This window comes from Doryrhamphus excisus, chromosome 1 (genome assembly GCF_030265055.1).
Source record: "Doryrhamphus excisus isolate RoL2022-K1 chromosome 1, RoL_Dexc_1.0, whole genome shotgun sequence".
Taxonomy (NCBI): Eukaryota; Metazoa; Chordata; class Actinopteri; order Syngnathiformes; family Syngnathidae; genus Doryrhamphus; species Doryrhamphus excisus.
The window spans coordinates 29,353,368-29,377,091 of record NC_080466.1 but is presented as its reverse complement, the minus strand read 5'-3'; the positions used below and the strand labels follow the sequence as shown (position 1 = coordinate 29,377,091).

At 41.2% G+C, this 23,724-nt stretch overlaps 1 protein-coding gene across 3 annotated transcripts in view; it reads left to right on the top strand.

Annotated features, from left to right (window-relative positions):
* flrt2 (fibronectin leucine rich transmembrane protein 2) overlaps positions 1 to 11,296 on the top strand; it is a 95,996-nt gene extending 84,700 nt beyond the window's left edge. For 2 of the 3 annotated variants that reach the window (XM_058072159.1, XM_058072160.1), the window contains one exon: positions 3,942 to 11,296. In XM_058072159.1, coding sequence (XP_057928142.1) covers positions 4,369 to 6,351 — 1,983 coding nt within the window. In that variant the 5' untranslated portion in view covers positions 3,942 to 4,368 and the 3' untranslated portion in view covers positions 6,352 to 11,296. Of the gene's footprint in view, positions 1 to 1,707; positions 2,189 to 3,941 lie in introns of those variants that run through there. The other variant, XM_058072157.1, reaches the window with a different exon arrangement.
* The last annotated feature ends 12,428 nt before the right edge of the window (positions 11,297 to 23,724 follow it).

Genomic DNA, 23,724 nt, shown 5'->3' with positions numbered 1-23,724 from the left:
AAAATGTTGGGAGAAAGAGTAACATAAGCTACCCAGCATGCCTTGCGGTGAGAATATCATGTTGATTTTTGCCATGGGTATTGCACATAGATATTTGTTTATATGACCACATGGTGCAGCATGTAGGTTACTGTGTTGCAACCATTGATAGCAGATCAACCCTTGAACATCAAACATCAAACAGCAGAGATGATGATGCTGAGGTTCTCATTGGGAGTGACCAGGATGGATAGGATCAGGAACGAGTGCATCAGAGGGGCATTAAATGTTAGAGACCTTGGAGATAAAGTCAGAGAGGCCAGACTGAGATGGTTCGGACTTCTAATAACAACAGAGTCTACCTGAGTAGATCTGTCCATCTAGCATGGTAGCCGTTAGCATGTTAGCATTTAAGCTAATTTACTCATGTCTAAAGGCAAATACACACATGGTATGATGTAGGGATGTTATAGGACAACCTTGGCACTTTCTAAACTTGAGGCTCTTTTGCTGGGAGCTAGCATGATGACTGTTAGCATGTTAGCATTTTAGTTAATTTACTCATGTCTGAAGGCAAATACACACATGGCATGATGCAGGGAAGTTATAGGACAACCTTGGCACTTTCTAAACTTGAGGCCCTCTGGCTAAGTTCTAGCGTGGTAGCCATTAGCATGTTAGCATTTAAGCTAATATGCTCATGTCTAAAGGGAAATACACACATGGCATGATGCAGCGAGGTTATAGAACAACCTTGCCACTTTCTAAACTTGAGGCCCTCTGGCTAAGTTCTAGCGTGGTAGCCATTAGCATGTTAGCATTTAAGCTAATATGCTCATGTCTAAAGGTAAATACACACATGACATGATGTGGGGACACTATCTGACTGCCCCAAATCTTTTGGGACCTGAGGCTGTCTTGCTAGGTGCTCGCATGGTAGCCGTTAGCATGTTAGCATTGAAGCTAATTTACTAATGTCTAAAGGCAAATAGACACATGGCATGATGTGGGCACACTATGGGACTGCCCCAAACCTTTCGGGACCTGAGGCTGTCTTGCTAGGTGCTGGCATGTAGCCGTTAGCATGTTAGCATTGAAGCTAATTTACTAATGTATAAAGGCAAATAGACACATGGCATCATGTGGGGACACTGTGGGACTGCATCAACCTTTTCGGTACTTGAGGCTTTCTTGCTAGGTGCTAGCATGGTAGCCGTTGGCACACCGGGCCCGAGGTTCACATCACAGGTGGCAAGCCCATCAAAATTTCCGCGGTTGAATTTTCGAGTCTTACATTATCATTCGATAGTGGTGAGTGTATATATGCATTAAATAATTTCAGTGTATCAACCCAAAAAAAACTTCCATATTGGAAGTACATTATGCATTGTAGTAAATGCATAATTTATAATGTGAGTCTTGATGTGGAGTTTGGGAAAACATTATTTGGAGTAGTAAATTTTGCACAAATGTGTTCTTTTTTATTAGTATTAATGAGAATCAGATTGAAAGGCGTGCCCATATCATGGTTAAGGTTGCATCTGTAGGCATGTAGGGATAAAGTGTGTTGAGAGACAGACTATTTTCTGCAGTGTGAGGGCAGCAGGGAGGATCTGTGGCTCACAGCCATCACGGGGTATGCTGGTGGGGGTGGGGGGGTGCATTCTTTATTCAGAGGAGGGGAGGGACTGAGAGAGAGAGAGAGAGAGAGAGAGAGAGAGAGGGAGAGGGAGAGAGAGGTGCAAGGAGCGCACACGTCGCACTATTAACTGGATGCATCTAAGAAAACAACTCCAAGGAAGACTTGTGCTAGAGATACACCAAAAGGGAAGTTGATCCACAATTTAAAATAAAAAAAAAGCGCACCGGGCGCACGCAGACAGCGGTCATGGCGTGTGATGAATCCGGCGACGGACACTTCCAAGTGTGGGTCCTCGCGGTTCTACTAGAGCGCACCGGATCCCTGCACCCGCTTCCTTCGCTCTGTGGCGCCGGTGGTATTGCGTAAAAAAAAGGCAAAAAGTAAGGATTGGAGGCGGGTGGCTGCAAATATGCTGCGACGAGGGTTGATCGGAAGCTCCTGGCACCAGCGGAACCAGACGGACCTTTACGCATGATCATCCAGCCGGGCCCAGGGAAGGATACTGTGAGGAGGGCGAAAAGTTGAACGCAGTCGCGGCTTGGGGGGGAGGATAACGACTCGGCAAAGGTATTTATTTATTTATTTATGATTTATTAAGTCAAATTAAAAAAGAAAAAACATCCCTACTGACTGATCCCAAATCAAACCATTAAATTTTTGTGTTTATTTTAGTTATAAATTACTACCAGACATATTTTTCTTTTAAAAAGATTACACTTCAAGGCGTCTAAATGCTCTTAGAAATATTCCATTCTCACTGAGCAACCTTTTGAAGTATACCTGATCCGCTGCTTATCACCCCCTTTAAATACCTTTAACCATTTTCAACTTTTAATTGCGTTTCTACCAGCAAATCCACTTTTAATCCGATTTTCCTGGCTACGTATCACAGCGTTCATCAGGAGGTGAAGAAAATGTGCTCACAACCTCGGAAATTGAATAAAGAAAGGCTTGAAAAGTGGTAAAGGATTTTTAAATCTTAACTAAGAACCCCCAAAATGGACCTTTTTATGAGTGCAGTAATAATATGCATGCAGCTGCATTCCTCCTGTGCTTGCTTACCCTCCCTTAAAGCTTATTTGATTAAATTTATCCCTTTCAATTCCGGAAAAAAAAAGTAGCTCACAGATGTGTGTCAAATGATTTGTCCACCCATGCAACAAAGCAAGCCTGGGCTTTGCAGTCAAATGGAACACATAATCATTTGCACTTAATCATGCATGCTTTATAATATCGTTAAAATTCCCTGCCACACAGGCGATAGACTTGCATGCAACAATAATGCAACTCTTGGCCTGTTCCTGTGCTTAACATTCACCTCATACTTCCCTTAATTGCGTGTTATCCATCAATGCTTTTCAGGGTGGAGGCTTCAGTAAAACCCTGAACGCAACATAAGACAACCTGGAATCTTTAAAAAAAATTATATGCAGGAATAGCGGATGTTTGATGGGTCATAAAAGTTACAATAATGAATGTGGGGTCCGAATGTAATGCGACGACCTTGTGCTTGACTGAACCCCCCCTCCCTCCCATAATGAAAAACAACCCATATATTGATCATTTATCGCAATTCCATTCCGTTTGACAGCTTATATATGTCATATGTTACTTCTTTGTTTGCTTTTTTTTACGCACAATTCCATTTTTCACAGCTTCACCCCTTGAGGTTGATGAATGTACAATGTAGGTTATACATAATAATATTAATAATAATAATATCAAGGTCGTGTTAGGCCGCAGGCAAAACAGAGCCTCTGTTTACTATAAGCAAAAAAAAAAAACTGATTGTTTCCCCTGCTGCGTTTATGTTTATGTATAAACCCAGCAATATTAAATTTTCATTAATGTTGGAACACATGCTGACATTTTCGATTTAAGCTAGGCAATACCTCTGGAAATCCTTTATGTGTGTGTGTGTCGTTGTTGATTCCCTCCCTTGACAAGAGTGCAAAGGGACAAAAGCCCTCTTTATGTGTGTGATACCGGATATGCTAGCGCTGTTGTGAATATTTATCAGACACGCTTTAACTTTCTTTTTCCCAATCAGTCCGTGCATCAGTTGACATCGGCGGTGAGCAATGCGATTTGTCACTAGCGCCTTTCTGTTCTGCATCATAAGAGAGAACGAGTGTGGTAGAAGCAGAGACGGTTGGTATGCTTCTGTGTTTGTCAAATAGAGAGAGAGAGCGAGAGAGAGAGAGAGAGAGAGGAAGGACCGGGGGGCAAAAAAAAGAAAAAAGAGCCCACCCTCCTTTTTTTCGTTTTTTTTGCGAACAGGCCACCCTGAAAATACTAGCATTTCTTTGTTTTCCCACAGGTCTCTGGTTCCAAATGTCACCCTCCTTGGACTCTGCCCCAGTCGGGGAACAGCAGCAGTGTGTGACGGACAGGCGAGTGGAGCCTCGAAGCCGCGTGGCCCCTTCAAACGGCCCCTGGCTCAGCTCTGCATGGCACAACCAGTGAAAAGTCCTGCTATGGTCTGACGTCTCAGCATGGATGGAGTCAGTCAAAGGACCGTCCGCCGCTAATGAGACCGTTGCTGTTCATTCGAGGACTAGCATTTATTCCGGATTACTCCCGAACATTTTCCTGATCGTTTCCCAACATTTATCACCAAACGCTTCTTGGTGGACTTTTTTTTAAGTTTGGTATTTGGTGGATTTCTACATTACTGTTCAAGTTTTTGTATTTGTTTCAATTACTTGTAGTTATTTTTTATTCAGTGACCGTTTTTTTTTTTCACTATGGAGTTTCTGGCTGGACCCTGGAATAAGGATTGGACTTCATTCTTACAGTTTTGGTTGACTGTAATCCTAAGCCTTCAAATGCAATTCAGCCCAGGTGCCTCATGCCCGGAAGAGTGTCGTTGTGACAAATTATTTGTGTACTGCAATGAACGCAGCCTGACATCAGTGCCTCTGGGGATACAGGAGGGCTACACTGTGCTCTACCTGCACAACAACCAGATCAACAATGCTGGCTTTCCTGTCGAACTTCACAATCTGGCTTCCGTGGAGACGGTATATCTCTATGGCAACCAGCTCGATGAGTTTCCGATTAATCTGCCCAAAAACACCAGAGTATTGCATCTCCAGGAGAACAATATTCAAACAATCTCCAGGGCAGCCCTAGCACAGTTGACTCGATTAGAAGAGTTGCACCTTGATGATAACTCTATCTCCACAGTCGGGGTGGAAGAAGGCGCCTTCAGGGAGGCGCTAAGCCTGAAACTGCTCTTCCTCACCAAGAACCACTTAAGCAGCGTTCCCATCGGGCTCCCGGAGGATCTGAAAGAGTTGCGATTGGATGAGAATAGAATCGCCGTCATCGCCGAGGAGGCTTTTCAGAATGTGACACGTCTGCAGCGCCTCCTGCTGGACGGGAACCTGCTGACCGATGAGGGCATTGCACCGGGGACCTTCCAGGAGTTGTCGAGCCTCCGCGAACTGGCGCTGGCACGCAACTCCCTTACATTTCCACCTCCGCTTTTACCCAGCCAGTCACTGGTCAAACTGAGTCTGCAGGAGAACCAAATCGACCAGATCCCAGTTGCAGCTTTTGCAGATTTAAACAGGCTGGAGAAGTTGGATATTTCCAGTAATCAACTTCAGACACTGACGCAGGGTGTGTTTGATAGCCTGTCAAGCTTACGGCATCTCATGGTGCGAAATAACCCATGGCGTTGTGACTGTGCGGTGAAATGGGTGGTGGTTTGGCTCAAGTCGTTGCCTTCTTCGATAAACGCCCGAGGTTTTGTGTGTCAGAGTCCGGATCGGGTGCGCGGAATGGCGGTCCGAGAGCTCACCTTGGATATTATCGAATGCCCGGTCGACGCCGGGCAACCGTCATGGCCTACTATTCGCTCCACGCCCCCTCCTCCGCCCACGACCACCCCTCTTACCACCGTTATCTCCACTCTTGTAACCACGTCCGTTCCTGATTATTTAGACTCACCTTCTCCACCTTTACCCCCGATTTATAACAATCCACCCGGTCCCCTGCCTCCTTACGAGGACCCCCTTCAAATCTCCTTCCATGTGGTCAACTCCACAAGCATCGACGTGAGATGGGCTTCCTATTTCACCGTCACAGCCTACAAAGTCACTTGGGTTAAAAGAGGTCAAAGCCAAATAAACGAAGGGATGCAAGAACGGACGGTGAGCGGCGGCCAACGCCATATCAGCCTCGCTAATTTGGAACCGCGGTCTGTGTACCGGATCTGTGTGCACGTTTTGGACACCCATAACTCCTACAGGCCCGGAGAGGATACAATATGCTCTGAGGCCAGGACCAAGTCAGCTTTACCGACAAAGAGTCCTGGTTCGGGGCAAGCTCCAAAGGAGGGCGTTAATTCCACGTTGTTAATGGCCGGCATCATCGGCGGAGCCGTGCTTATCATTTTGGTAACACTACTCAGTCTCTTTTGCTGGCACATGCACAGGAAGAGCCGGTCGTCTTCGACTAAGTGGAAATACAACCGCGGTCGAAGAAAAGACGACTATTGCGAGGCCGGAACCAAGAAGGATAACTCCATTCTGGAGATGACTGAAACCAGTTTCCAGATTGTGGCGCTTAACAACGAGCAGCTGCTCAAGGGAGATTTCCGTATTCAGCCCATCTACACACCCAATGGGGGGATTGGATTTAGGGACTGTCACCTCAGTAACAACAGCTTGGCGTACTGCAAAAGCAGCAACGTGCCCAGTACTGAGTTTTGCCACACGTGATGCTGCGGTAAACGGTACGGCGGCACCCCCCCCCCCCCCTGTAAACTCCAAAAACACTTGACAAATATAAACAATACACACCTTCACTGTTTGTGTGGAACAGAACAGAACAGAAAAGCGTAAAAAATTATCTTAAAATATAACTGTACAATATATATATATATATACATATATATATTTCCAAGTTCTGTCTATGATGTAATTTATACTGTGGATAATGTGGGAATCTCTGCTATCTTTTTTATTCATACAGAAAGGAGATATCCAAGTGTTTTGCTTTTTTTTTTTTTTTTTTTTTTTTATAAAGCGCAGGGTTTTGAAAAGTTGTTTTAATGGTCAGTACCGTACATGAACACAGATTTGTACAATCACCGCAACCTGGGTGTAGCTTCTGCTGTCAGCCTCGGAAAAAATGTCAGGCACTCTGAGAGAGGGCAGGGATTCTTTGCTAACCACAGAAGCAAAAAAAAAAAAAAAACATACAAAAATAGTCATTAAAACAACACAATACAAAGAATTGATGACAGGACTATGGAAAAGAGCAACACTGGTGGCGTGTTTTTTACTCATGTTAACAATAGCGGTGCTTGTTTATGAGCAGGGGTCTCAAACTCAATTTACCTGGGGGTCACTGGAGCTAGGGTCTGGGCAAGGATCAGGTTTTCCAAAAAAAAAAAAAAACGCATTTATTAAAAACAGAAAAATATACAAACTTTTTCAGTGCTTTGGTTCCGATTTTCTACAATAAAAGCTCTGATAAAACATTCCACTGTTCTCAAATATCTTAATTTTTATTTTTCTGCACAAAATAAGATGAAAAAAAATAAACAAATCAAGAATAAAGAAAATAAATCAGTAATAAATAAATATAATAATAATAATAAAATGGCAAATAATAAAAACTTAAGAAACCACATATAGTTGGTGGGTAGACAAATTATTTTTTTCAGATTAAAATTAACAAAGCATTATTAGAGCCCTGTAGACATGACAAAACACGACAATTATACTCTATTTACAACATATTGCGCAACTGCAGGGTCTTGAGACACATGCTAACTCGCAAACTAGAGAGCTAGCGACCGAAACGGTAGCCTTCAAGTTATTTCCTTTAAACTTAAATATCCAAAAACTTACCACTTCCACACGGATAGGGAGGATAACTATTAACAGTTATTTAACCTTTAACATGAACATTAATCAAACGTAATAATTTTTTCTGGGTACATGATACCATACAGCATCCATATCAAACTTGTGTGGGCCGCACTAGCATTAAACTTTCATATCAAGACGGGGGGGGGCTTAAAGTAGTCTTGAGACACATGCTAACTCGCAAACTAGAGAGCTAGCGACCAAAAACGGTAGCCTTCAAGTTATTTCCTTTCAACTTAAATATCCAAAAACTTACCACTTCCACACGGATAGGGAGGATAACTATTACTAACATTAAACTTTCATATCAAGACGGGGGGGCTCAAACTAGCGTCCTGCGGGCCACATTTGGCCCGCGGGCCGCATGTTTGAGACCCCTGTTTATGAGGAATCAGGAACAGGATGTGCAGCAAAGTCCCAAAAGTGCCTTCAACTCTAAAATCATTGTTGCTCTAATTGTTTATATCCGAGCAAAGATGAGCTTTATTAAAAGACACTTTTTGGAACACTCTCAATAGTAGCAATATGATTTAATGATAACATTAAAAAAAAACAACAACAAAGAATCACCGTCCTCCATGCGGTGTTAAATGTGCAAAGTCTAGAGAGCAGTTTGCTTTTTTTTTTTCCATCCACAAGGGGGCACTTTCTCTCAGCTCAGTACTGAACAAGAGGCCATGAGACAAGACAGGAAGAAGCAAACAAAGCCACAAGGATCACTTTACCACCACCATTCCGCCGGAATCCATTACCCATATGACATTACTCTGCTCAAACGCCATTGTTTCCAGTCTTATTGCTCATCGGGTGTCTTTAATGATGTGGAATCATTTAAAACTAACAGCGTCTTTCATGCTTTGTGGCTAAATGATATGGATTTTTCACCATTGTGGTCTATCAGGGGTGGGCTCTTTTGTGATGCACTTTCAGAAGAAACATAATTATTTTTTTAACTCGTCTAAGCTTTTAATTGGGGAAATTTAATTAGGATCCTCCACAATGCAAACTGCTCATTCGGCTTGCATACTTTTGTCTGTTTATGCGCATTTCACGGCATCGGGAATGATAAGGGAAGAGGGGGGGCTTACTCGTCTCTACCCCCCCACCCCGTCTGTCCCAATATCTGTGATCCCTGCATGGGCTCAATTAAAGCAGTTTTCCCTGCCCTTCAGCTCATGGACTGCGGTGGCGGCGCTTTGCATGGGAGCTGCCAGCAAGAGGTCTTCATTATGAACTTCTTAAAGAGACTCTATTTGACTTGACATCATTTTATTTTGAAGGGGGGGGGGCAAGCTTAAAGGGTTCCTAGCCTTATAATCCTCCACCCCCGAAAAGAGAGAAAAATATGCACTTATTTTCACTCGGCTGCATTAAGCTCATGTTGAGTAAGAGTACTAACTTTTTGCTATTGGGCCAAATATTCGAGAAGAAATAAAAGGGCTCGTAGTTTTACATATTGTATCGATAAGAGGATTTACAAGTCCAACAAAACTTCCACGGCCCCATTGTTCAAAATAAAAAAAAATTATCAGCATTTTTTTCATAGTTTTTCCTCATTCAACCAAAACAAAGCGTCATTAGCTTAGTAATACTTCAATAATTCTATATTATTTTAATAAGAAACAGTCTAAACCAGGGGTGTGTGACTTTTTCACTCATTTAATCAATTAATAATAACTTAATTAAAAATTTTAGATGCATACATATTAAAAATATACTATAGAACATAAGAAAAAAAAAGGAACGACTGGCCGAAAAAGGCCCCCGGACTGCACTTTGGACACCCCTGGTCTATACTGTGAACATGAAGTTACTGTTAGACGTCTGTTTTTAAAAAATACACTTTTTAAACATTTTATATTGTTGCATTAAAGGGACGGTACGCAAAAGGCTTATCCAGTTGCCTATGCCAAGACGGCGCCAACATTCGAACATACAAATACAAACAGCATTATATTAATTCGTGGAGTCAGGGGATTATATCGCAGTTAAGTTTGTTGTCAGCTAATAATAGTGATCGCTATTATAGCTATTATAGCTAATAATAACAATATGTGGTTCACATATCAATGTATAGCCTAGCATAAACATCCATTTTTGATGTCGCTTGTTCCACGAAGAATTTACAGTCTAACCAATTAACCTCACAACCCAAACACGGATTAGAATCCAGATTTTCCAGATCACCTGACTCTGTGGCCAACATGCTAACCACTAGATCACCGTGCATACAACATGATTCCAAATTATTGGTTTGATTCTCTGAAACTTTTTTATGTACAAGCCATTGGTGAGTCCATTGAACGTTACAAATTTTTATGCGGTTTAATTCGTAATAATGAAAAATATAGATGAGTTTTTGTTTGAATGCAGTGCTTATCAATCGTAACGGTGGTAGAGTGATCGTATCCCAACCTGAAGGATGCTGGTTCGAGTGTTCGAAGTGTCCATTTGGTTCTGATCGATTAGTTTTATCCTAAATTCTCATTCATTTTGTTGAAAATTTTTATTTTTTCAATTTACGCGTTCTTTAGAATTCCATTTTTTTTTTTACCACCAAAGAGTGTGTGCTTTCTGTGCCGGTGAATAGAACATCCGTTGATTAAATACAAAAATCCTCAACAAACTGTACGATTGTTCGATTTCGATTTGATGTCCCTTCTCGTCACGATATCAGCATTTTAATCAACAAAACAGTCGAATCTTCTGTGGTTATCAGAGCATCTCCACTTCCACGTTGAAACTTTTTTCTACAAATATCCACATATCAGCACACCCAGAAAAAAAAAAAACCTGCCCTGCTTCAACAATCGTGAAGCATCGCCGACGACGAAGCACTGAACCAACACTACATTTTAACCGATTTCCACTTCGATACAACACAAAATCCCCACCTATCGTTTCTTTTTGTTGTACACTGACCCCCAACAGATCACATGAAACCTTCACGTCGTATAATTTGCTGAATGTGTAATGCCGACGTCCAATATATTTGCCTTACCTTTATATGCAGGAACGATGCAGAAGCGACGATAGAAAAGAACACAACATGAGACAGCGAGAAGAATGCTCGAAAAGAAAGCACATTTTTTTGCAACCACGGCGGTGACAATAACGGTGCCGACAGGAACAACACTGCTAAGCGTAACACGAGACTTTTCATTCATACGACACAACATCGGTAATGATTGAGCGAAGCTGGGAATGAGCTTTTTTTTGCAGTGTGTATTACAACGAGATCCTAGGAATTAGACTCAACGGACTGCAGACTGACCACTGCTGTTATTTTAGGGTGCTGATAAATGACTCATTAAAAGTGATTATACATAAATAAGCATTTTTTTTAACCATAACTGCAGGCACATCGGCGAGTAACATCCGTTTGTTGATTTTTTTGCATGTACAGTATTAACCTTCACTGCCTTTTATTTTGCTCATAGACTTACAAAGGTATATTTTAAAGCAGTCGTCCAACCGGTGGTTGCAATACTGAGGGTCTAGAGAACCTAAGCTGCAAAAATTTACAGTGCATGTAATATGGCAACGTTTGGGATACTTGGTCATCCCGGCTTCCCGTCACCCACACAAAATATTTCTTAGGAACCAAAGTTTCTTTTCTCATGTCGAAATGTTGATGTTGTTCCATGTATGTGCCTTGAGGTTGAACTTACAATGTAAAGTCCTTGAAACCTTTAAATGTTTTTGCACAAACTGTACATACTTAAGTGAAGGTTTTTTTTGTTTTTGTTTGTTTTGTTTTTTTTTTAAATAAAAGAGCCATTGGATTTGAGAGCTCGTTCCCGTTTTGTTTCGGAGAACTTCGAACTTGATACACAATGTTTTTTTTTTTGTCTTTTTCTTCTGGGTGTGTTACACTCGCAAACGTAATAACAGCCCAGAAACGTAATACAAATCTGCAGCTTTAAATGTAATAATAAACACACACGTGTCATACTGGCTGCATGGCGCCGAGTGGTTAATGTGCAGGCCACACAGCGAGGAGACCCGAGTTTGATTCCACCCTTGACTATCTCTTTGTAGAGTTTGCATGTTCTCCCCGTGCATGCGTGGGTTTTCTCCGGGTACTCCGGTTTCCTCCCACATTCCAAAAACATGCTAGGTTAATTAGCGACTCCAAATTGTCCATAGGTATGAATGTGAGTGTGAATGGTTGTTTGTCTATATGTGCCCTGTGATTGGCTGAGCCACCAGTCCAGGGTGTACCCCGCCTCTCGCCTGAAGACAGCTGGGATAGGCTCCAATAACCCACGCGACCATCGTGAGGATAAGCAGTTGAAAATGAATGAATGAATGAACATTATTAGAGCCCTCTAGACAGGAAATAACACCCCTATAGTCAACTTTAAACTCATATTACACAAGATAATAGAAAATAAAGAGAAAATAAGACATAATATATATGACACGGGCTGCACGGCGGTCGAGTGGTTAGCGTGCAGACCTCACAGCTAGGAGATCTGAGTTCAATTCCACCCTCGGCCATCTCTGTGTGGAGTTTGCATGTTTCTCCGGGTACTCCGGTTTCCTCCCACATTCCAAAAACATGCTAGGTTAATTAGCGACTCCAAATTGTCCATAGGTATGAATGTGAGTGTGAATGGTTGTTTGTCTATATGTGCCTTTGTGATTGGCTGAGCCACCAGTCCAGGGCGTACCCCGCCTCCCAGCCGGAAGACAGCTGGGATAGGCTCCAGCCCGCTTGTGACCCTTGTGAGGATTGAACTCTGGTGTTCTAGCAGTGAGGCCTGCGCGCTAACCACTCAACCACTGTGCAGCCAACTCCTAACTATCTTCAATGTAATTTGCCCAACACTGCAAGTATAAGATGCAGTGAATGTTGGTTCTTTCTGAGCTGGTTGCATAGAGTTGATTATGTGAAATATTAAAATATTTCTCACATTTTACACCCCAGCAGTGTCACATCAAAACATGTCAGACATATTCCATAACACCAACCGACATTTCCAAAAGGGAGGTGCAATCTCTTTTAATTTACGGATGTTTAAATCTTTCTAAAGCATTTTAGGATGAGAGGGAATTGATCAAGAGCTACACATCTGCTCGTGCCGCGCCAATACCAGCACGCTTTGTTTCTTCACCTTAATAAGTCCTCTATTTCATCTCCAAGAATATGTTTGTCATATTCCATATTGCAGCAAGTAATGAAATGTGGATGTTCTGCTTTTGAAATGAATGTTCAATGAACAGGTGTTCGCTCAAAGAGGATGTTTTTTTTTTTTTTTTTGTGGGTAAACTCATTAAATAACGCGATTTCGAGCGGGCGGTATTGAACATTCTCAAACGTGGACATCTGGTAGACTTAAAAGATTAAGCGCTGTTGTTTTCGCTTCTTTTAGTGTGGGCTGAGAAGCCTTTAATTACAGCGTGAGCACAGGTGAGGCCTCAGCCGCCATCTTCTCCTACCGAGCTAATGCATGTCACGTTGGGGGGTCACTGGAATTCTCGGCCCATTTTCCGCCGACAGCAAATGCCACGGACATTAGGTCAATCAATTCAGTGTCACCTCGTTTCTGCATTTACATAAAAATGAATAAAAAAAACTTTCTGCTCAGCCGTGGAAGCTGATGACGGGGGAAAGTTAGGCGGCGGAAACAACAGGCTATTTGTAGACTTCTTTTAATTAACCTCGCTCTTTCTTCGGCCCACATGGTTGCACCCACACATGCGGACATTTTATTTTCATCATTAGCATTCATTGTTATTCATTATAATGATCTTTATTACTGCTTAATCGACAGTATATAACATTCATTCATTCATTTTCTACCGCTTATCCTCACGAGTGTCGCGGGGGTGCTGGAGCCTATCCCAGGTAAGAGGCGGGGTACACTCTGGACTGGTCGCCAGCCAATTACAGGACACATATAGACAAACAACCATTCACACTCACATTCATACCTATGGACAATTTGGAGTCGCTAATTAACCTAACATGTTTTTGGAATGTGGGAGGAAACCGGAGTACCCGGAGAAAACCCACGCATGCACGGGGAGAACATGCAAAATCCACAGAGAGATGGCCGAGGATGGAATCGAACTTGCGTCTCCTAGCTGTGAGGACTGCGTACTAACCACTTGGTCTATAGTAAACATTCATTAATTCATTGATTTTCAGGGGTTAGTGGAGCCTATCCCAGCTGTCTTCTGGCGAGAGGCGGGGTACACCCTGGACTGGTGGCCAGCCAATCACAGGGCACATATAGACAAACAACCATTCACACTCACATTCATACCTATGGACACTGTGCATCCAAAAGTGTGTTCCAGCTGTCTTCGGGCGAGAGAAAATTATGAAAACATGTTTTGTGTTAACATTTTTTTACTTTCTGGAACAGATTAATGAGATTTACTATATTTATTATGGGAAAAATTGACTTGGTTAGAGTCTGTTTCGGTTAGAGTCCTACCAACTGTAACGAGTTGACAATGCTGTATTCATTCACTCATTCATTTTCTACCGCTTATCCTCACGAGGGTCGCGGGGGGTGCTGGAGCCTATCCCAGCTGTCTTCAGGCTGGGAGGCGGGGTACACCCTGGACGAGTCGCCAGCCAATCACAGGGCACATATAGACAAACAACCATTCACACTCACATTCATACCTATGGACAATTTGGAGTCGCTAATTAACCTAGCATGTTTTTGGAATGTGGGAGGAAAAACCAGAGTACCCGGAGAAAACCCACGCATGCACGTGGAGAACATGCAAACTCCACACAGAGATGGCCGAGGGTGGGATTTGAACCCTGGTCTCCTCGCTGTGAGGTCTGCACGCTAACCACTCGACAGTATATTTACAATAATTTTTTTTAAAGTGTGTGTTCAGTAAATCAAATGTGCAAGTTTTGAACGACTCGTTCACGACTCGCACACCTCTAAGTGTTTGGTTTTCAGTCGTTGTTGCAGGATTGTGTAAACAGTTACTGTCAATATTGTCTTGTGGACTTGAAGCCTCTCCAAAACCCCCCAAAAATCCTCAGTTTTACAACCTTCAGTTTAAATAGCAATCAACGTGAAAGCCTTTCATTTAGCTTGTTTACCTTGTCGAGCTAAAACCTGGCTTTTAACACTTGGAACTGAACTCTAGCCAGGATGACCATGTTTCAAAATCAGTTTAGAACACAGACACTGATTTTTTATGGCTGTACTGTTTAATTATCAGGCTGCACAGTGGATGAGTGGTAGGAGTAGGAGACTGGAGTTTGATTCCTGTGTGAAGTTTGCATGTTCTCCCCGTGCATGTGTGTGTTTTATGCGGGGAATTAACCAAAACATGATAGCTTAATTGGCGACTCCAAATTGTCCATAGGTATGAATGTGAGTGTGAATGGTTGTTTGTCTATATGTGCCCTATGATTGGCTGGCCACCAGTCCAGGGTGTACCCCGCCTCCCAGCTCGAAGACAGTTGGCATAGGCTCCAGCACTCCCGTGGCCCTTGTGAGGATAAGCGGTAGAAAATCATTGAATTAATGAATATTTACTATAGACCAAGTGGTTAGTACGCAGTCCTCACAGCTAGGAGACGCAAGTTCGATTCCATCCTCGGCCATCTCTGTGTGGATTTTGCATGTTCTCCCCGTGCATTTGTGGATTTTCTCCGGGTACTCCGGTTTCCTCCCACATTCCAAAATCTTCGGTAGGTAGGCACAAAAAAAATGTTTCTAACCTTCTAACATTATAACACTTTAGAGCCCTCCAGACATGAAGCAACACCCCTATAGTGAACTTTATACTCATATTACCCATTATAGTAGACATAATAAGAGAAAATAAGATGTTTTTATATTGAATGGTGGGCGAGTGATTAGCGCGAGGGCCTCACAGCTAGGAGACCCGAGTTCAATTCCACCCTCGGCCATCTCTGTGTGGAGTTTGCATGTTGTCCCTGTGCATGTGTGGGTTTTCTCCGGGTACTCCGGTTTCCTCACACATTCCAAAAACATGCTAGGTTAATTGACAACACCAAATTGTCCATAGGTATGAATGTGAGTGTGAATGGTTGTTTGTCTATATGTGCCCTGTGATTGGCTGGCCACCAGTCCAGGGTGTACCCCGCCTCGCAGCCCAAAGACAGCTGTCATAGGCTCCAGCACCCCGTGACCCTCGTGAGGATAAGCGGTACGAAATGAATGAATGAATGGATCCACTAAAACCCATTAATCACCCACACCCCAATGGTTGTAAGCCACATCTGGATCCACATCTGTTCAGACCTATACCTACTGTAACCGACCACCATTCATTCACATTCATACACTAGCGTGGGCGGCACCGGATACAAAGGCGGGTGGTGCGTATTGCCCAAGGACATAACCGCAGTCAATGGCATGGTGGACACTCATAGTTGGTTCGATCCCTCATACCTCTCGATGACCTACTGGCTCTACCTCCTGAGTCACTGCTGGCCCGTTTCATGGCCATAGCCCACACAAATGCTTTACTTTTTTGTTGCTTGTTATTGAAGCTCGTGTGGGAATGACTTTCTGTAGGCTTCTGATAAATACACATCATTAAAGTTACCACTCACGGAGTAATATTCCCATTGGGTGGACAGGCAAGTAGTGTTCATTTTTACATGGGTTTCAATGGAAATATTTGAGAAATGGTTTCCGCGGTTCAAACATGGCTCCCCTACTGTTTTTGTGCTTGACTACGGACTATTATTTGTCCAAAAATATTGAAAAACAAGTTTTATGAAGTATTCTGGTCACTAGGCATCCGTAATATTACATGACATTTGATTAAATCGCTATACTATATGTAGTCAGCCATGAAAAGTCTGACATGTTCCTCCCATTCCATGTGGAAGTGGTAAAGTTTTGGCACCTTATTTCCCTCTCTGTTTGAAACACTTGAAGTTTCGAATAATTAAATAGGAAAGAGGAAAGAAGGAGGAAGGAAAACAAGGAAAACAAGTTAGCTTGTTAGCTTGCCTTGCCAGTCATGCCCCTCTCTTGTGTTCCTGCGGTGATCCATGAGGCCATGTGTTGTAAACAAATAATAATAGGAGTGTGAAGAAGACTAACAATTGTGTTTAAAAAGGCATAAAAAGGTTTTCTCTGCTATAACTTCCCATGTATTCAATTTATTAATATTATATTAATATATATAATTGATTTAAATATAATAATATATAATTTATTAAATATATATTATATTAATATATATATATTAATTAATAATTATTAATAATATTATATTATTAATTAATATATATATATATATATATATATATATATATATATATATATATATATATATATATATATATATATATATATATATATATATATATATATATATATATATACATAGTATTTTATTATATTAACAGAACGTGGTTTGGTCTGGAATTGTGTATTTCAAATTTGATGCCACACCCCTTACTAATCAAAACTTCCAAAATTCTTTTAAAATCTATTAAAAATTAACCTGGCCAGAAGGGCTATACAAAATATTTTGAAATTTATACAAAAAATAAATATTATTCACGGATGCCAAACATTTGTTCCCTGTAAAAAGCACTTGAAACAAATGGTGTACTTTGAATCTTGCCAGACCTGCCTCCATAACGCTCGTTCTGTTTTTTTTTTTTTTACAACATGTGTAAAAAGCAACTGGCCAGCTGTACTTACTTTTAATTGGTGACTAAATGAGTTTTACACTGAAAGCTGCTGTTTTACAGCCTGAAAGGCTTTCAGACCTGCCAGGCATTTACAGTTACTACACTGAATACTGTAATTGTTGACGCTTAGTATAATGCTAAGTTTCTTTTTGAATGGTAAAACTCACCTGTTTGGTCATTTTCAAGGTTTTATGTGTGTTACTTTTTTATCCCAGCTGCAGTAAAATACACATAGTACGCAACAAACACACACACACATATTTAAGTGCACCTATTCAATTGATTGGAAAACAACATTACCACTGTCCGACAAGCACATACTTGTCCTTGTTTGGCCTTCGTGCTACCCATTCACAGAAGGGAACAACAAACAATTGCAAACAACAGTTATGCTTCATGATTGATATTACAGTAATGTTTATCGGAGGTACATTTAATGGTAAAAAACCTCTGAATTAAAATTAAAATATTGATCATCAAAAGAAAAAGGTACAGATGTATTATCAGCTGAATTAAACTGATATTGTTTTCATTTGACGTATAACAGTCAAGTTATATACAGTATAAATAATCCTGTGATTGAATTTATATACATCAAAAGGGAAGAAGAATCATTATTAAAGCCCTCATAACATAAAATAACACCCCTATAGTCACCTTGACACTCATTCATTCATTCACTTTCTACCGCTTATCTCCAAAAAACCCACGCATGCACGGGGAGCACATGCAAACTCCACACAGACATGGCCTGAGGGAGGAATTGAACTCATGTCTCCTAGCTGTGAGGCCTATGTGCTAACCACTCGTCCAACATGCACCCACCTTAACACTCATATTACCCAATATAGTATAAATAATACAGAATACTGCATATCACGTTTTTGAATGCATCATCTACTTTATGTTTTCAGTCTTTTGGTAAGGGTTTTCACTTAATTCAGGAGATGAGATGATGTACGATATTGGGTTCATGATAATGAGATAATATTTTAACATTACTTTTAAGAAAACTACAATTCCAAAATATAGGTGTGTACAAACACCATTTAACTAAATTTAACTCAATCACTAAACAATACAGGCACATTCTAAAACATTTTTTTTTTGCAAAACTTCGCATCCATGTAGGTACCGATTGCAGCGCAATCAGTTCACGTTGAAAGAAATACAGTTCCCATGATGCTTAGAGTGCCGAACCAGGAAGTAATGAAAAAAGACCGAAATACCCGGAAATGGACGCCAGCAACAAGTGTTTTGAATCACAGCGATTATAGTTTGAGCTGCTCGTGACTTTACATTTAAGTATGTGTGATTAAAAGTAGAATCACTACACCATCAGCTTGGACATTTATCGCCACAGTGGTTGAACTACGATGACAAAAAGTACCCGCCAAGTGACGAGTGACGAGTGACGCAAGGAACATCAAGGTAGGTTGAACTGCAAGGTGTATAGAATGCGAAGAGCATCCTGTTCATGTTAGCTTACCTGTTACGTGTATTATCATTCATAGTAACAATGGCATAGTTCATGAATATAAACTTTGAAACAACATGTCTCAGATGTAAGTCTAATTGTTAATATGGTCAATAAAATATATCAAGGGAGGTTGAACTGCAAGGTGTATAGTATGCGAAGAGCATACATGTTAGCTTCCTTGTTACGTGTATTATCATTCATAATAACAATAGCATAGTTCATGAATGTAAACTTTGAAACAACATGTCTCAGATGTAAGTCTAATTGTTAATATTGTTAATAAAATATATTTAAAACATCTGCTGATGAGTAATGAGTAAGACGAATGCTTTAATATTCAGGTCAGCTAAAAGTTATGCTTGTTATTCCAAGTAACAGTGTGTCTCTCATTGTTGTCTACAACCTGTATGGATTTCATCTGTAGTTGTTTACATGAATCACCACAGAGCGAAATTTAAGCTTATTTGTATGCTAATTGATGATTTCCGCATCAACAATAAAGTGGAAAATAGGTGATTTTGGCAAACACATCAAGATAAAGGATGAAATTGGCCTGCACCGAACCACCACCACTTCCTCTGTGTCTTCTATCACTACCAAGAGTGTGAAGTTTCGGAATCATAAAAGTTGCATGAGATGCCTGGGTGATATTTATGCACAGCGATAAAGGTGTCTGAAAATAACTTTGTAATAAATCCACGGCCGTGTATGTGAAGTGCTCATTTTTCACTAATTAAAGCACCACCTGCTAGGGACACTTGGAGCAAATTCCCCGGTAGATGGCAAGATTAAAGTTTAACTTCCTCCCCTGGACCTCGGAGATCTTGGTCACGCTACCATATGTTGAGCCAGTGGGTTAGAGGAGTCACAATTCCGGGTGGGACAGAGCAGCTGTGACCTTGAGCAAGACCTGTCGTCTGCTAAGACCTATAATGAATGAAGATAGTGATGAATAGTGAAGGCAAGGTGTAGCAGGTGAACAGGAAGAGCCTGAAAATGTTTTTTTTATGTGCCTTTGAGAATATAAACAAAGACACAACATGAAGTACATTGCATCCCCGCACATTCACGATTCAGCATTCACAGCAGGGTACACAGGGTGTACCCATGCCTCTCGCCTGAAAACAGCTGGGATAGGCTCCAGCATGCAACCCTCATGAGGATAAGCGGTATATAAAATGGATGGATGGGCTAAAGAACACTTTTTTTGTTATTAGCATCAACATTTTGGGATTCTTTGGTTTAATGTTATTTTCACAATGTGTCATGGGCCAATAAAAAACAAGCTGCAGGCTGCTAATGGCCCCCGGTCTGTACTTAGGACACTTCAGTTCTCCTACTTGGTAATGGTAATGGTTTTTATTTCATTTGAACATGCATCAGATTACAATTGAATGCATCACATAATCAGTTCATAGTTCAACATGTCCGAAAGGAGTAGGAAGAAGCAAAGCTTATTAAATCCTACCCCTCCATCTGGTACTTTTACAATCAGTAACTGTTACATTTGTTCACTTCCTGCTTTCCATAATACAGTTTAAGGTTTTTTTTTTTTTTTTTTTAATAATGTACCTTGTACCGAAGTCCGAGGTGATATGACCATCCAATGACATAATGGGTACCATAGTAAGTGTCAATATAGTGATATATATAGCACATCATGACTGGTTCAAGACTCTTCATCCTTGTATTTAGCAAACATCAACTGCTTGTATTGTTTCTGATACAGTTGACGGATGGGCTGAAGTCTATCCCAGCTGAATTTTGGGCAAGCGGTTAGGGCAACAAGCACAATCACACCTATGAGCAATTTGGCGTCTCAAATTAACCTAACATGCATGTTTTAAGCTGTGGGAGGAAAATCTTGTGGCTGTTGAGTGTAAAAAGCCACCCTTCCCCGTGTGTGTCCTGCCTTGTGTGGGACAAATTGTCGAGAGAGGATGTCGAACGCTCTCACGAAACCTGACACCAAAGTGAAATAAACATAGCAAACATGACGAAATTGCTTGTAAAAAAAAAAAAAAAAAAGTTGATTATTTTTGTGCTACAGCTTAAATATGCTACACTACGAGTACGAGTAAGTTGTACTAACAAAGTGAACTCACATCTTGGCATTGTTATTGTATTGTAAGGTGCCGACTGAGCGTCTGAACAGCCCCATCCAGAGGTGGTTATGTTTACATCCTTTTCACAAGTGTGAACATGAGTGTGACCTTGGCTGCAGTTTCTTCGAGATGACTTATTCATTGTTGAAAACAGAAAATGCCTCTTCTGAAACTCTTACCAATTCCGTGTCTTTTTGCTGAACCTGCACTTCTGAGTAAAAAAAACAAAACAAAAACAGTTTTGAAGTGCTAAACAAATATCTGTCTAAATTGGGAGCTCATTAGAGTCTCACGCATCTACTGAGGGCAGGGAAACGCGAGACATTACGAATTGATTTCTCTATATTTGGACCATGAAAGCCGAGTGCATCAAGAGAAGATGAACGTCTCATTTCAGATGCGCTTATGGCTGAGGCTGAATTAAACAGCTATGTCGAACAAGCTGTTAACAACATGCGCTCGCTCGCCTGCTTTCCGTCTTTCTCCATCTCCGGCTTTACTTGAAGCAGCAAAGACGAAAAACAGCAGCCGCCTTGAACGGTGAGCGAAATCCCGCGGGAATGTGTTGAGGGAAGGGCCAATGGGTGAAGAGGTGGTGACAGTTCATATGGCAAAACCAGAGAGGAGTTCGCTCGGTAGACAAAAAGCATACGCCCTTTGTCTCACAGCTGGGAAAACTACGGCTCATAGCTGTTTAAATATTATGTGGGTAAGACAGTTTCTAATGGGGGCCCGGGTCCGGTGCGCACATTACATGTTAATGACTTGGAACACAGACAGCCCAGCAGAGTCTCAAACTGCCAATTAAACATATGCTGCAAACGCCAGTGGTGTTCAGACGCAAACCGTGTCATGATACTCATTCTTGGCTAGTACATTACAATCTCTGTGTGGTGGTGGTGGTGGGGGGGGTCTTCCAAAGGTGAGTCACTGTCAATCGCATGTGTTTCTCCGTGTTTGCATGTCCAGCCTGACGATAATGTCTCAAGACAGCGTTGATGCTAATGACGAAATTTTATGGCTATTCTTTGGCAATCCTTATAGCCATGTTATGCTAGGAGTCCACTGGGACGGCGCCAGTTGGTGCCAGTTCGCGCCACAGCGAGCCACTATGCACTAATCACTTAATTTTGGCACGAACTGGCACCAACTAGTGGCCCAGTGGACTCCTAGCATCATTGGCACAACTTGGCTCGCGCCATTACATTCCATTGTTCCATTGTTTGCGACATTTGGTTCCACTTAGTGGACACTTTGTGCCGATTTTAAACATTTTTTTCAATTTTCTTGCCAGCAAACTCAATGTTTGCTGTCGTTACGGGCCACCACGAGCCAGTTTGAGCCACTGCACGCCACTAGGCACCTAATTGGCGACACAACAAATTGCATTGGCATAAGGATTTAAACAATTTAGCAGTGAAATTATTGGTATCTTCCGTTTAATCTTGAGCAGGGGTCTCAAACTCAATTTACTTCGGGGCCACTGGAGCTAGGGTCTGGGCGAGACTGGGCCGCATCAGGTTTTCCAAAAAAAAAAAAAAAACGCATTTATTAAAAACATAAAAATGAATAAACTTTGCTTTGGTTTCGATTTTCTACAAGAAAAGCTCTGATAAAACATTCCACTGTTCTCAAATATCTTAATTTTTTTTTCTGCACAAAATAAGATGAAAAATAAATAAACAAATCAAGAATAAAGAAAATCAATCAGTAATAAATAAATATAATAATAATAATAATAATAATAATAATAATAATAATAATAAAATGGCAAATAATAAAAACTTGAGAAACCACATATAGTTGGTGGGTAGACAAATTATTTTTATCAGATTAAAATGAACAAAGCATTATTAGAGCCCTGTAGACATGACAAAACACGACTATAGTCACATTTATACTCTTTTTATTTACAACATATTGCGCAACTGCAGGGTCTTGAGACACATGCTAACTCACAAACTAGAGAGCCAGCAACCTAAACGGTAGCCTTCAAGTTATTTCCTTTAAACTTAAATAGCCAAAAACTTACCACTTCCACACAGATAGGGAGGATAACTATTAACAGTTATTTAACCTTTCACATGAACATTAATCAAACGTAATAATTTTTTTCTGGGTACATGATACCATACAGCATCCATATCAAACTTGCACGGTCCGCACTAACATTAAACTTTCATATCAAGGCGGGGGCCTCAAACTAGTGTCCTGCGGGCCACATTTGGCCCGCGGGCCGCGTGTTTGAGACCCCTGCTCTAAATGCACAACATAATCATCAAACAATTAGTTCATTTATTGCAGACAGTAATTTGTTTCTTTTGCACTGTACTCCAAGGCGCAATTCACATGATGAGGCGTTCAAGTGCACTGCGTTACAGACACTAATACCCCTCATAAAAATTTGTGTATTCCACTTTGGGGACCAAGGATGTATAGGATTGTAACATTATTTTTCTTTGCATTACACATTATCAGATCCGGAAAGCCAATAAAAAAAAAGTTTGGCCACATTCCCGACACTGAAGTTTTACACCCGTGACATCCTGCCTCGAGTTGCAGCAATTGTTTTTGTTTTGTTTTTCCTCTGTGTGTGTGTGTGTACTGTGCATTTTATCCCTTTTCACTAAATCAGTTTGAGACTCGACAGAAACATTAGCTGATTCTAAGTAATCCTACCACAGTAAAGTCCAATAAAAGTGTCCATACCGGTTGGATCCAAAACTGCTGTAGGTCCATGAACTTTATTTGTCAAGTTTCTCCATAAATCCTCGAAAGAATGAAAGTCTGGTCGCCAGATGTACAGTTTAGGAATTCACATTTATCATTCCCTTAAGCTCAGCGGCAAATATTTGCTGAGCATTGTCTGCATTTTACTAAATGGATCTGACTCCATTTTCACAGAATCTTCCCAGGCCCGCTGCAGGGAATCTTCCCAACAGCAGCATAGCACAAAGTTTCCAGTG